The sequence below is a fragment of the Rana temporaria genome, chromosome 12 (assembly GCF_905171775.1).
Source record: "Rana temporaria chromosome 12, aRanTem1.1, whole genome shotgun sequence".
NCBI classification, from domain to species: domain Eukaryota; kingdom Metazoa; phylum Chordata; class Amphibia; order Anura; family Ranidae; genus Rana; species Rana temporaria.
The window spans coordinates 105,871,837-105,886,376 of NC_053500.1; the positions used below are offsets into that span (position 1 = coordinate 105,871,837).

The following is a 14,540-nucleotide window of genomic DNA, read 5'->3' on the forward strand; positions in this document are numbered from 1 at the left end:
TCTGTCCTGGCCTAAATCTAGAGGTGCAGTAGGGTGTCAGGTATGAGCGATGAAGGATATATAGGTGGGTGAGGCGGTTTGAAATCTTGGGGGAGACTATTCTACAGTTTTTTTTTTATCAACTTTATTTTTATTTTTTTATTTTCTTATTTCATACATAGATATGCCTAATCGGCATCCGTTGCATTTCAATTGACATACATTATACAACATTTTTACATTCCTATAATGTTCCAATGTACGTCTCTATATTTTTATATCCCACACCCTCCCCCCCCGCCCCACCCACCCCGTCCTCTGCGCTCTACATAGAGAATCTATCAATCACCAGTTTTGGTGGTGCGACACTCGCATCTCTCAACCAGGAATACCAAATCTCCTCAAATTTACCCTCTGCTTTCCTTCGTTTGTAGGCCAGGTGTTCTCTGCCCAACAGGGAGTTGACATATGCAATCCATTGCTTCCCTGTGGGGACCCCTGGGGCCATCCAATAATGTGCAATGAGTTTTCTTGCCAAATACAACAGTCTTGTTACCATATAGTACTTTCCTTTTGTATACTTACTAGGATCAATGGCCCCTAACAAGTATACTAGGGGATCCAATGGAACTGGTACCTGTGCCACTCTGGTGATACACTGTGATACTTCCTCCCAGTACCTATGAAGCTTTGGGCATCTCCAAATCAAGTGTATGAAATCCCCCTGCTGAACTTTACACTTTGGACACATAGGGGTGTCCCTTCTTCCCCATCTATGTAGTTGTGGCGCTGTTCTGTAAGCCCTGTGTAGGATAAAGAGTTGCGACAATTTGTGCGACGCAGAGACAGATACCACCGGGACAGATTCAAGCGCCCTCTCCCACTGGTCTCCATCTGTCTCCCCAATGTCTTCCACCCACTTCCTGCGGCTTCTAAGGGAGGCATGACTCTGAATTGTTGCTAACAATCCCTCGTATATTTTTGTTATCAGTCCTCTCCGAGCTTCTGCTTGCAGAACCGCCGTCATCAAAGGTGACGGTGTAGTTACCACCAATGATCGTGATTGTTGTTGTTTCTGTAGAGCATGCCGGAGCTGGAAATACCAATTAGCCCCACAGGGCTTCTATCAGTATTCTCTACACAGCTGCTCGTAAGTTTTCAGTACCTCACCCTCGTACAGCTGTGAAAAGAACCAGATTCCCCTCTTTTTCCAAGAAGTAAAGCCTACTAGATCCTGTAGCTCTGCATATCTAGGATTATTCCATATTGGAGTGAATGGTAACACCCCCTCTGTCCCCAAAGTCTTCCGTAGCTCCCCCCATACCTTTCTGAGGAGGGTTCCTATGGGTGCTGCCTGTGGCATACTGGGCAAGCCCATCTCAAGATGGGAGGCTGCCTTTAATGAGGGAGCAGTACCAATTACCATATTTCTATTCGGATCCTCTCTTTCTTCCCGTCCCCATCCCACCAGCTGTTGTATCTGAGAGGCTAAAAAGTACATTTTGGGGTGAGGTACCGCCAATCCCCCCCTATCTTTTCCATATTGTAGAGTGGTTACACTAATCCTGGCTACTTTTTTCTTCCATATCAACTCCCGCATCTGGGTATCAATTCTTTTAAACCATTTATTCAATATCCATATCGGTGAATTATGGAAGATATATAGGAGTTGTGGAGCCCATACCATTTTAACTAGGTTAGCTCTCCCTACCACTGATAGGGGGAGTTTGCACCAGCTGTCACATTTCTCTCTTTGCTTTGCCAGTAGTGGACCTAGGTTCAGCTGAAGATATTCAGCCGTATCTGGGGAAACCACCACACCCAGATAGCAAAAACTACTTGATATAGTAATCTGCTCTGCTCCTACATGTATCTGCTCCCTCATTGGATCTATAGGCATTAATATTGATTTGGACCAGTTTATATTAAACCCAGAGAAGCTTCCAAATTCTCCTATTATCCCCATTGCTGTTCGCAGCGAAGCTGCTGTATCACCTAAATACATAAGTATATCATCTGCATATAAGGAAATTTTTTCCTCCCTCTGTTGACGAGAGCCTCGTCCCAATCCTCCGCCAACACCTCGTCCAGGTCAGGCTCCCAGCGGGACTTTAACCGTTGGGGCGATGGCGGTGGCCGAGGGTGCCAAAAGGTAAGAGTAAAACTAGGAGATCAGCCTCTTGGGGTCCCTGCTGAGGACAATGTCAACAGGCAACGGGATCTCGAGGACAGGGAAAGCATCCCCAAACTGTGTGTTGAGTGCGTGGCGGAGTTGGAGGTAACAGAAAAACATGTGATTGGGCAGGGCAAAGGTTTCTTTGAGGGACTGGAAGGACCTGACCGCTCCATGGGCGGTAGATGACACCCTTCTCGACCCAGATACCATGGTCAGGGATTGTGGCCAGTTTAGGCAACCGCGGATTGCCCCAGAGGGGCGTGTGTGACTGCGGGGATGGCGCCTCACCAAAGGACATGGCGAGTTGCCAAATTTTGCAGTGGTGGAAAAGCAGCTGTTTCCTGTCGCCCGTTTGTGTCGAGCCGCGAGGCTCACAAAACAGGACCTGGAAGGGGTGTGAAAGGGGGCCGGGGGTCCGGGAGCATACCAGGGCCGGGTAGCATTCCCTGTCCGAATGGTTGAAATAGTAAAAATGGGAGCGCTAGGATGCAACATAATACAGGAAGAGGTCGAGGACCGAAGTGCCTCCCTGGCCAGATGGGCATTTCAATACTCGCCACGACAGCTTATGCTGGGAGGGGCCCCAGATAAATGAGTTGATAATGGATTCCATGGCTTTGAATATTCGGGGGGGGATATAGAGGCATACAGCAGCTTCGGGAGGAGGACCTCATCTTGACCAGGCTTATACGGCCCATGACGCCGAGGGGGAGATGGGACCATATCTGTGTTTTGGTTTTCAGGGTGTTGAACAGGGGCACGATGTTAAGGGCTACATAGTCTAGGGGAGATCTGGAGATGTGAATACCTAGGTATTTGATGACACTCGTCCTTACCAAAGGGAGGGCAGCCTGAGCGGCGGTGGGGGCACCCAGATCTAGGGGGAGGATGTGTGACTTAGTCCAGTTTATCTGCAACCCCGAAAACGCCCCGAAAGACGTTATAATATGTAGGGCTGCCTGAAGCGAGGGGCCAGTGTCCGCGAGGTAGAGGAGCATGTCGTCCGCATAGAGACTGAGTAGCACTGTCACCGGGCCACAGCGCAGCCCGCTGATCCCAGGGTGACCCCGAAGGGCTATGGCAAGGGGTTCTACGGCGAGGGCATACAGCAGGGGCGATACAGGGCAGCCCTGACGCGTGCCACGGGACAGCGGGAAGGGGGACGAGGTCCTGCCATTGACTTGGATGCGTGCCGTGGGGGCCTGGTATAGGAGTTGAAGCCACTTCACAAAGTTAGGGCCGAAACCAAACCTGTTGAGGCACTCCCACAGGTAGCTCAATTCAACAGAATCGAACGCCTTGGCGGCGTCGAGGCTGACAACCACCCTGGATCCCGTGTCTAGGTGCTGGGCCTGAAGGTTCATGTGTAACCGTCGGAGGTTGAAGGCTGTGTTTTTATCAGGCATGAATCCGGTCTGATCAGGGTGCACTAGGCTAAGGATTACTTTGTTAGGGCGCAGGGCGAGGATCTTGGCCAGGATTTTTACGTCGAGCTGGAGAAGGGAGATGGGTTAGTAGGATTCGGGAAACAGGGGGTCCTTGCCTGGCTTAGGTATCAAGACAATGAGGGCCTCGCTCATGGAGGGAGGGAGCATGCCTGTGTCAAAAATGTGCTTGTACAGCGCGCAGAGCTTGGGGACAAGGGTCTCGTGGAATTGTTTATAAAACTCAAGGATCCCGGTGCTTTGGAGGTGGGGAGGCACGACAAGGCCTCCGCCACGCAATCAGTGGTGATGGGTGCCTCAAGCTGGGACACCTGGGCCAGGGAGACCGTGGGGAAGGTGACATCTTGCAGGAAAGTGGAGAGCTCGTCCCAAGAATGATGGGCGGTGGAGGAGTAAAGCTCCAAATAGAAGGACCTGAACTCCTCAGCCACCAGGTTGGGGTCCGTGAGCATAGCCTCGGACGCCGCCTGAAGGGCCACAACCACCGGGGGCTTATGATCCAAATGTGCCATGTAGGCGAGGAGCTTCCCGGCCCTCTCCCCGTGTTCATATGTGCGCTGCTTGCTAAAGAAAATGCCCTGCCGTGCTTTTTCAGGGTGCAGTTGGTCCATAAGCCTAGTCTGTAGTCGCAGTTGAGAAGCGTTAGCCTCCGTCGGGTCAGTCTGAAAAGTCTGGTTCAGGGCATTCAAGCGCTCCTCCGCCTGGCGGATCAGCAGCTTGGAAGAGGCCTTGTGTCTATTGATACGCGAGAAGAGGATCATGCAGGAGGTGTCGGGAGCCTCAGCGTGACCCAATATGGGGAATGGTCAGAAAGTGTCCTGGTGTCAAAGCCTACATCGAGGAGGTGCGGGAGGAGGGGGGGGGGGGTGATAAGGATAAGGTCTATTCGGGACATTGCCGCACGTGAGGGGGTAAAACAGGAGAAACCTAACTGCGTTGGGTGTCTATGCCGCCAGGTGTCAGTAAGGGCAAATTCAGTCAGGAATTTCCCGAACCTGGTAGTCTCTGTCAGGGGGCCCACGGGGGCAGTCGAGCTCAATCTGTCAAGGGACAGGGAGATGACCATGTTAAAGTCGCCCTCCCAGAGGGCAGGCACCGAGGGGTGCAAAGCCATGAGGGCCACCCCCCACCGCAGCACCTCAAACTGGAATGGGGGGGGGACATAGAAGGCCAGGAGCAAGATCTCCAAGCCACCGACCGTAGCGTGTAAGAACAGGTAACGTCCCTGAGGGTCTGACTGTAGTGTATGAAGTTGGAACTGCACCGACCTGTCGATGAATACTGCAACCCCCCGGGAGTTAGAGGTATGAGGGGCCTGATAAACCCACCCCACCCAGGGTTTTTTGAGGCACATCTGTTTCTGGCCTACAAGGCGAGTCTCTACAAGTATCGAAATGTCAGCTCGTTGGGTATTAAGGTGGGACAGGACTGCCGAACGTTTAGTCCTATCGCCCAGACCCCGGACATTCCAGGTCACCACCCTAAGGGAGGCCATGATGGGGTGAAAGAAAGGGAGGAGCACAGCCACACCCCCGGGACCTGGGGGGCACCACGCAGCCACAGACTCAGCAGCGTATACAACCCAGCGGGACAAGCACACATGGCAACCATCCGGAGGCCAGGGGGAGTGACCAGGGGGCGCCCAACGGGTGTTGCACATCCACGGAGGGCCCAATCAAGGCTCGCCCCCGAGAGGTGAGAGGCCCGCCTAGCAGGGTGGGACCCACACAATAGTAACATCAGCACAATTAAATGAACAGTACAGCTCTTGCAGTACAATGACAATGATATGAAAAACAATAAAAATGAAAAAATGGATGCAAAATAAATGACAGAAAACAATCGGTCTGCAAAAACACTGGACCAGCATAGCAGGCATAACACACCACCTCCCACTGCAAGCAGGGGGGGAGAGGCCGACCAGGGAAACTTTGGCATAGCAGCGGCAGTCAGGGGTGGCAACAGTGCCCGGAATCCGGGCAGCCGCCTCGATCAGGGGGGGCGACCAAACTGAAGAGCACACAGTGGTGCAGGGGGAATATCCAGTCTTGTGGGATATGGGTGCGGGTGAGCCGCCCGAGACTCACAAGAGGAACATAGTGTCTCTGGGAATCACAGGAGCAGGAGAAAGAAAGTGGGATAAACAAGGGCAGCGGGGGAGAGGGGGATGCAAGAGCAAACATCATCAACTCACGGTTAGAGGAGCAGTGTAGGGGGGGGCAGAAGAGACAGAGGATGGCGTGCGACAGGTTCCGGACGGGCCACTGTCAAGATGGACGGGGGTCGGAGAGTTAAGCACGGGCCGGAGCGGCCCCATCGCGGCGTTCCAGCCAGGAAAGAACAGCCTGAGGATCTTCGAAGAACTGCGCCTTCCCGTCACACACCACCCGAAGCCGCGCGGGAAGAGCATCGCGTAGGGCAGATGGTGCACACGAAGCTGCCGCTTGACCTCCGCGAAGCGCGCCCTTTTCTTTTGAACTTCGGCAGAGAAATCCGAGAACACTGCGACGGTTGTATTGCCAAAGGGGATGTTGCCCTTTTCGCGGGTGAGTCGAAGTATAGCATTCCGGTCTCGATAATTCAAAAACTTAGCAATGAATGTCCTCGGCAGGGCACCAGCAGGTGGGGGCTTTGCAGCAAGTCGATGGGCGCGCTCCACCACGAAGGTGGAGGAGAAGGCCTCCCTGCCAAAAGTTTTAACCAGCAGGTTCTCGAGGTACGTGGGGGGGTCCGCTCCCTCTGACCTCTCGGGGAGCCCCATGAAACGCAAGTTGCACCTCCGAAGACGGTTCTCCATGTCGTCCTGCTTGGAGAGAACCGCATGGAGCTGGTGTTGTAGCTGTTCAACAGTGACCTGGAGTGGATGCAGGCCGTCCTCCACGTGGCCGACGCGGCGCTGGGCCTGACACCCGCTCCCGCAGTTTGTGCATATCTTGGCGGATGTGAGATATGTCGACCTTCACCTCTTCGATCCTGGAGGTGAGGGTAGTCTGACATACGGCTATGGCCTCCAGCACCCGAGCAGTATCGCCGGAGGGACGCTCCTCAGCCTCAGGAAGCACGGCGGCGCCATCTTCCTCCTCCGGGGCCCGCTCTCCATGGCGATATTTGTCCAGTTTAGCGAGGGCACCGGACTTTTTCGGGGGAGATATGATGGCTCAGAGCAGCAAGGACAATGCGAGGTAAGTCTGTGGCAAGTTTGCGGGTAAATATCCCCCAGGATCGGTTAGAAAGGATCAGTCTCGAGCGGAGCTCTCACCCAGCACGTCCTACTCCATTGAGCTCCAGACCACGCCCCCCTAGCTGCTGACTTTTAATAAACACCAAAAGGCTGGAACTTCCCTTTAATCAGAAAAGAAGCAATACATTTATTAAGAATATTTTTATTTGATTTATTTACATTTTCTGTGAGTTTAACATATTTTGTTCTTTGTTGTATAAAAAAAGTCAAGTAGTCAAATGTACTCAGTCCTGTATATTATTATATATATATTATATACAATTTGCACACCTTTTCTTATTTTTTAAGAAAAGGTGTGCCCATTTCTTAAAAAGGGTGGCATTCCACAGGCCACAAATATTGCTAGCGGTATTTATATGATGATTAGTACTATACAGGGTATTATATACAGCACAGTGTACAGAGTGGGGTGGCGTGGAGCATATAATGTAGGGAGCAATGTGGGGAGGATGGCAATCCAGGCTATGTATAGTACAGCACAGCATATGGAATGTTGCAGTCCACAGCATGTAATATACACTGGAGCATATGAAGTGTGGCAGTCCAAAGCTGCAGTGGTCCTAAGTATGTAATGTATAGCACAGGCTTGGCTTGGAATGTGGTGGTCTGGAATATAAAATGTACAGCACAGTGCATGGAGTGTGGCAGTCCAGATCATGTGCATAACAACACTGTGCATAGAACGTGGTGTTTTAGCGTATGCAAGGTACATCTCAGAACATGGTCTGTAGCAATCCAGAGCTGGGACCATACAGTGCAGAATGTGGAGTGTGAGGTTTCAGGGTATGATGTGGAATATCGCTGTTGGAGTGATAATTGGTTTTGTATATGTTGCATATTTGACTATGTGTAGCTGTAATGTTAGTAAATTTGTCAATTGTTTTGTGAGCGGAAGGATTTCTTTTTTTTTTGGGGGGGGGGGGGGGGGATTGTTTTTTACAAATCAGATTTATAACAAATTTACAGCACAGTATGTTGAGTGTTTTGGGCTGCCCGGGAAATTTGGATTGATAGTATCGTCAAAACTGTACATAGTAGAGCTGCTATCTAAGAGGGGATTTGGTGGGGTTTTATTGGGGTTGTTATATCTTGGTAATTTTATACCTCTATAAATAAATGGATTTAGGATTGGCTATATCTAATGGCATATGGTTATTTGATATCATTCTTATTGCTTTTGCATATGATAACTGTTTGTTGAAGTCTGGTAACAGTGTTTTTTTTGGTTCTTTCAATATACAACAGATTGACTTTGAAATGTAGTGGTCCACCAATACAAAGGTCAGTGCAGCATATGGAGTATGGTCATTTGCAGTATGTTACATATGGCATAGTATCTTGAATGTGGTGGTTGTGCTTTGCCACATTTTTATGAAAATGACTGAAGGGACTGATGCCGCGTACACACGACCGTTTTTCATGACGTGAAAAATGCAATTTTTTAAATTGGTAATTAAAAACGATCGTGTGTAGGCTCCAGAGCATTTTTCTCAACGTGAAAAATGGTCATTAAAAATTTAGAACATGCTCTATTTTTTCTCGTAGTTTTTCACGTCATGAAAAACGGTCGTGTGTAGACTTTTACGACGGGGAAAAAAAAACGTGCATGCTCATAAGCAAGTAATGAGAAGGGAAATTTGCATAATCAGCCCAAAGGGTGGCGCCAATCGAATGGAACTTCCCCTTTATAGTGCCGTCGTACGTGTTGTACTTCATCGCGCTTTGCTCAAGCATTTTTGTTTCATGACCGTGTGTATTCAAGGCAGGCTTGACAAGAATCACATTGAGAAAAACGTCGTTTTTTCCATGACATAAAAAATGGTCGTGTGTACGCGGCTTGAGGGTTCTTCATTCTCTGTAAGATGGCAGCAGTGAAAACAAGCACTTTTAACAATTTGTTAAAGGCGTTACAGCCACCATATTGTGATAAAACTGTGTACAGTAGGCCAGAAGGGAATGCCCTTGATGGAATGTTAGCACCGTACATGTCATCTGCCACCATATTGTGGAAGACAAAGAAGCTGTTGTTCTAGCACTGGTCTTCAGAAATATGGCAGCATTCGATGAAGTCTTTGTCCTTTGCAAGACAGGGGCAGAAGAAAGGCACAGTTCTAACATTCCTTCAAAGGGTTTCAGCAATATGATGGCAGTGAAGCCTTTCATGGAATGTTGAGCTCATGTCCCCACTGCTATCTCGTGTAGGACAAAAGAGGCCGTCAGATTCTATCACCATTTCTATTAAGAGCAACAACTGCTTTCATATTGTTTGTTTTCAAAGAAATGGCAGAGGTGACCAACAGGAAGATGGCACTGGGGGATAGGTACACTTCTAACATTCAAAGGCATTCCTGCTGCCACTGTGCCAAACATGTTAGAACTGTTTAAATGCTTCGCTGTCACCATCCTGCAGAGGACAAAGATACCATCAGTCACCATTAGGGTTGTGCCAATACCACTTTTTTAGGACCGAGTACAAGTACCGATACTTTTTTTTCATGTACTCGCCGATACCGATTACCGATACTTTTTTTTTAAATGCAGCCATGTCTCCCCCCAAACGCAGCCATGTCTCCCCCCCAAAATGCAGCCGTGTCTCCCCCCAAAATGCAGCCATGTCTCCCCCCAAAATGCAGCCATGTCTCCCCCCAAAATGAAGCCATGTCTCCCCCCAAAATGAAGCCATGTCCCCCCTTGTTGTCCCCCAAATGCAGCCATGTCTCCCCCCAAAATGCAGCCATGTCTCCCCCCAAAACGCAGCCATGTCTCCCCCCAAAATGCAGCCATGTCTCCCCCCAAAATGCAGCCATGTCTCCCCTTGTGTCCCCCAAAATGCAGCCATGTCTCCCCTTGTGTCCCCCAAATGCAGCCATGTCTCCCCCCAAATGCACTGTTGTGTCTCCCAATATTGGCTTTGTGTAGGTCTCCCCCGCCGTCTAGTTCGGCGCTCAGGGAACATAACAGCTTTCATTTGAATAGCTGTGTGTTCCCCGCCGCGCGTCGTCATAGCCCCTCCCCCTTGTCCGGGCACTTTGATAGACAGATCACCCGTCCAATCCTGGGATCTGTCTATCAAAGTGCCCGGACAAGAGGGAGGGGCTATGACGACGCGCGGCGGGGAACATACAGCTATTCAAATGAAAGCTGTTATGTTCCCTGAGCGCCGAACTAGACAGCGGCAGCAGTTCTACAGTGGCATGTGTTATACATACCCGAGGACTGCTCGGCTCTCCGCCTCCCTCTCTGCCCCCTCAGTCTCCTCTCCGACCACTCCCCGAGAAAAAAAAAGTATCGGCGAAGCATCGGGAGCATTTGCGTGAGTACAAGTACTCGCGCAAATTCTCAGTATCGGTATCGGGACAACCCTAGTCACCACCACCAGTTTTTTTATGCCCGACACTGTGCTTTAGTTAGGGCACATTCACATCTTTGTGCTTCAGCAACCTACATTACCTGCATTGCTGTGCCTTTATTTGAAAGGTACCCCAGTGCATCAAGGCGATGCATCATAGTACATTCCGATACCTTGTGTTACAAAATTTGTGGCATGTCCAATCTTCAGGAAGTCTATCTACAATGGCAGTTTATTCATTTTAATGGGCTGCCTCAATGCAATGAACGTTAATGTATGGCAAAACTTGCATTAACGCACCACAAAAAATGTAATAGGGCCCTAAGTACCAAGAAAATTGCAATGGGGGAATTTTTATCCTCCGAAGGATGGCAATAGCAGACAAGTCTGGTTGTAACATTGAGGACATTTACAACTACGTATGGCCCAGCCTCCATCCAATCAAGGAGATTGGAATTGTGTGTTAATAGCTTTTAAATTCATTAGAAAAGGGTATTTTTGGATTAAAAGGGGTTGTAAACCCTCACGTTTTTTTCACCTTAATGCATCCTAGGCTTTACTGATGATGTTTAAAAAAGGTTGAACTATCTCTTTAGCTGGTCACACTAGATTTACGGACAGATATGTGGTCTTACCTGAATGGATATCTATTAATTGGATTATTAAGACAAGCCTTTAATTGTTGCCAAATCTAAAATAGATAGTACAATCAGATTACAATGTGTGGACTAGCTTTACAACTGTCCTAACTATTGGTCACTTTCTCCATTTTCCTTTAACTACATAACCTCTAACCTCTTGGCTAAATTGGTTTCTCTGTTCTGTTTGCTCTGTGGTCCTGTGTCACTTCAGTCATTATTCATTTTCTCCCCTCCCCCTCCAGTATCTCTCCTTTCACTAATAGCAGAGTAACAGGCCTTCCCTATTTGTGACCCCGCCATTCACTCACACACCTGTCCAGGGGCGGACTGACCATTGGGACTCTAGGGCAGGGATATGCAATTAGCGGACCTCCAGCTGTTCCAAAACTACAAGTCCCATCATGCCTCTGCCTTTGGGTGTCATGCTTGTTGCTGTCAGAGTCTTGCTATGCTATGGGATTTGTAGTTCTGCAACAGCTGGAGGTCCGCTAAATGCTTATCCCTGCTCTAGGGGGCCCCATTAGGGTTGCCAGGCTCAATAATACCAGGGACAGTATGTAAAAATCAGTTTTTTTTTACATCTGTCCTTGATATGTCCGAAACCGACATGCTTTTGATGTGAAAATCCTGAGATTTTAGCTGCCCTGCCTCCTGGCGTGGTGGCCATCTGTAAGCCCAGGGGCCCCATAATCTTCTATTGCCCGGGGGCCCCATGAGTTGTCAGTCCACCCCTGCACCTGTCCCATCTCTCTTAGCAGCTGTGCTCTTTTATTCTCATTCATTTTGTCACATTTCATTTGTGATTATGTGGTAAGTGTGGCAGGTTGTCACTTAATAATTTTTTCTCTCAATATTTCTAATATGACTTGTCTTTCTTCCCTTTCCAGCTCAAACCTCCTCTCCCTCTCCCTACGCTCTGCCTCCTGCCTCTCTCTCTCCAGAGCGGCTCTCTCCCGCTGTAGCTGCAGTTCTTCCCGTCGCAGAGCTAGTTCCTCTTCTCGTAGGCGCTGCTCTGCCTCCGCTCTCCGTTCTAAGTGTTGCAGTATTCGAGCGTATGCGCTGCAGCAGCCTTCGCATTCTTGTTTCTTGACCAGCCTTTCTCCCATGTTGTTGTCTTCCTGCTTAGACTCCATTGCTGAAATTGAATATACCGCTGGTTAACAAAATTAATTTGATAAACTCATATAACATAAGTTATAATACTTTAACCACTTGACCTCTGGAAAATTTACCCCCCTTCATGACCAGCCCATTTTTTGCGATACGGCACTGCGCTACTTTAACTGACAATTGAGCGGTCGCGCAACGCTGTCCTTTTTTCCCCCACAAATATAGATTTCTTTTGGTGGTATTTGATTACCACTGCGTTTTTTATTTGTTGGGCTATAAACAAAAAAAAAAAACGTAAATTTTGAAAAAAAAAAAAAACAATGTTTTTCGCTTTCTGTTATAAAACGTATCCAATAAAAAAACTGAAAAATCGAATTTCTTGATAAACTCAGGCCAATGTGTACTCTGCTACAAGTTTTTGGTAAAAAAAATCCCATTAGGTGTATATTGGGATATATACTGTAATTTTTATTCATTTTTTTATTTTATTTACTAGTAATGGCGGCGATCAGCAACTTATAGTGGGACTGTGATATTGCTGCGGACATTTGGATACTAACTGACATTTTTTTGGGAACCAGTGACACTACTACAGTGATCAGTGCTAAAAATATGCACTGACACTGTACTAATGACAATGGCTGGGAAGAGGTTAAACATCTAGGGAAATCAAAAGGGTAAATGTGTGCCTAGCCAGTGTTTTGGTGTACTGTGGGAGGTGCTTTTACTAAGGGGAAGTAATAGATTTTAGTCCTTGCTTTGCGGGGAAAGAAAATCCTTTACTTCCCCGCTGACAGGACAGGGCTCTGTCCTTTGTAAATTCATGATAGCCAGGTGCGAGCGGTAATCCATTTGCCATTTGTGTTTAACCGCTACACAGCCAGGGCCAGCGCCCCCTACCCAGAAGTGTCAGATCAAGTTCTTGATATATCTATGTTATACTGTCGGCAAACGGTTAAACCTGAACTCTAGGGGCCAGATTCAGAACGGAGATACGACGGCGTATCTCCGGATACGCCGTCGTATCTCTGAGTGTGTGTGGTCGTAACTATGCGACTGATTCAGAGAATCAGTTACGCATAGATTTCCCTAAGATCCGACCGGCGTAAGTGTCTTACACTGTCGTATCTTAGGCTGCATATTTACTCTGGCCGCTAGGAGGCGCTTCCGTATAGTTACGCAATGAATATGCTAATTAGGTAGATACGCCGATTCAGAAACGTACGTCCGGCGCATTTTTTTACGTCGTTTACGTTAGGCTTTTTTTGGCGTAAAGTTACCCCTGCTATATGAGGCGTAGCTAATGTTAAGTATGGACGTCGTTCCCGCTTTGAGTTTTGAAAATTGTACGTCGTTTGCGCAAGTCGTTCGCGAATAGGGCTGTACGTAAGTTACGTTCACGTCTAAAGCAATGACGACTTGCGGCGTAATTTCGAGCATGCGCACTGGGATTTTTTCACAAACGGCGCACGTCAAATACGTGGGGTCACAGTGAATTTGCATAAAACACGCCCACATCATCCCCATTTGAATTAGGCGGGCTTACGCCGACACACATACCTTACGCCGCTGTAACTAAGGGCGCAAGTTCTTTCTGCATACGGAACTTGCGCCCTAAGTTACGGCGGCGTACCGTATCTGCGATACGTTACGCCGCGCCGACAGATACTGCAATGTATCTGAATCCGGCCCTAGGTATGGGACTTCTTGAATACTTACATGGGTCCAGCTTAGATCAATGTAGGTATTGTACAGGATGGGTCCTGAATGGAAAACATATCTCCCCACTATTAGGGTTGTGATCCCTTTAAAGGAGAGTTCAAGGCCATTTTTAGTACTCAGGAGTTCTCACGCAAGCTCTGTGAAGGGTTGAAGGGTAGTTTGGTTGGAGAGGACTTATTCCAGTACTCTGTGGATTGCCAAGTCCTTATTTAGGACCCGAAATCTGGAGGCTTGGAGAGACATTGGATGGAAAAGAGCCACCAAACCCCGATTACAGGGACGTTGGTCTCTAAAAGGGTTAACCCACCTACAAGGGAAAAGTAACAGGAAGACATCAGCAGGTGTCTATAAAGTGGCGTGGAGTAGTCCACAGCTGTGAGATTGTGTGGGCTGTCTTGCGACTCGGTTTTCTGAGCTCCTGCGACTTGTCCTGTACCTCGAAACAGACTGAAACCCTTATCCCAAGTGTGGGACCGAGATACTGGCAGTGAACCATTTTTTTGTGGTCTTCGTTATACCAGGACTTTGGACTGTTTGCCTTTATTATGCTGTAGAAAGTTATTTGTGTTTGCTTGTTTTGAGAGACCAATAAAGACTATTTACTTTTTTTTACAAGCGCTTGGCTGATGATTGCGTCCTCTCCATATTATAGTATACATATTCCATTCCTGTGGGACTGCTGTAGAAGCAAAGAATCACGGTAGGAGTCACCGCTACTACAGTGATCTACACGATCCTTTCCTTCTACAGTGTGAACTCAGGGTTAACTCACTCAGTATGGCTGCCACTTACAGAACACCTTGTACTTTTTAATGAATACAAGGCATTCTCTAAATGCATGAGGTGGAGAGGTGGGGCAGCGCTGTCACAATCTCCA

General features: G+C 48.3%; 1 protein-coding gene across 3 annotated transcripts in view; it reads right to left on the reverse strand.

The window, feature by feature from the left end:
- Positions 1 to 11,490: 11,490 nt before the first annotated feature.
- LOC120918485 (trichohyalin-like) overlaps positions 11,491 to 14,540 on the reverse strand; it is a 33,607-nt gene continuing 30,557 nt past the window's right edge. For all 3 annotated transcript variants that reach the window (XM_040330090.1, XM_040330092.1, XM_040330093.1), the window contains exon 4: positions 11,491 to 11,966. In XM_040330090.1, the coding sequence (XP_040186024.1) occupies positions 11,659 to 11,966 (308 nt within the window). In that variant the 3' untranslated portion in view covers positions 11,491 to 11,658. The remainder of the gene's footprint in view (positions 11,967 to 14,540) is intronic.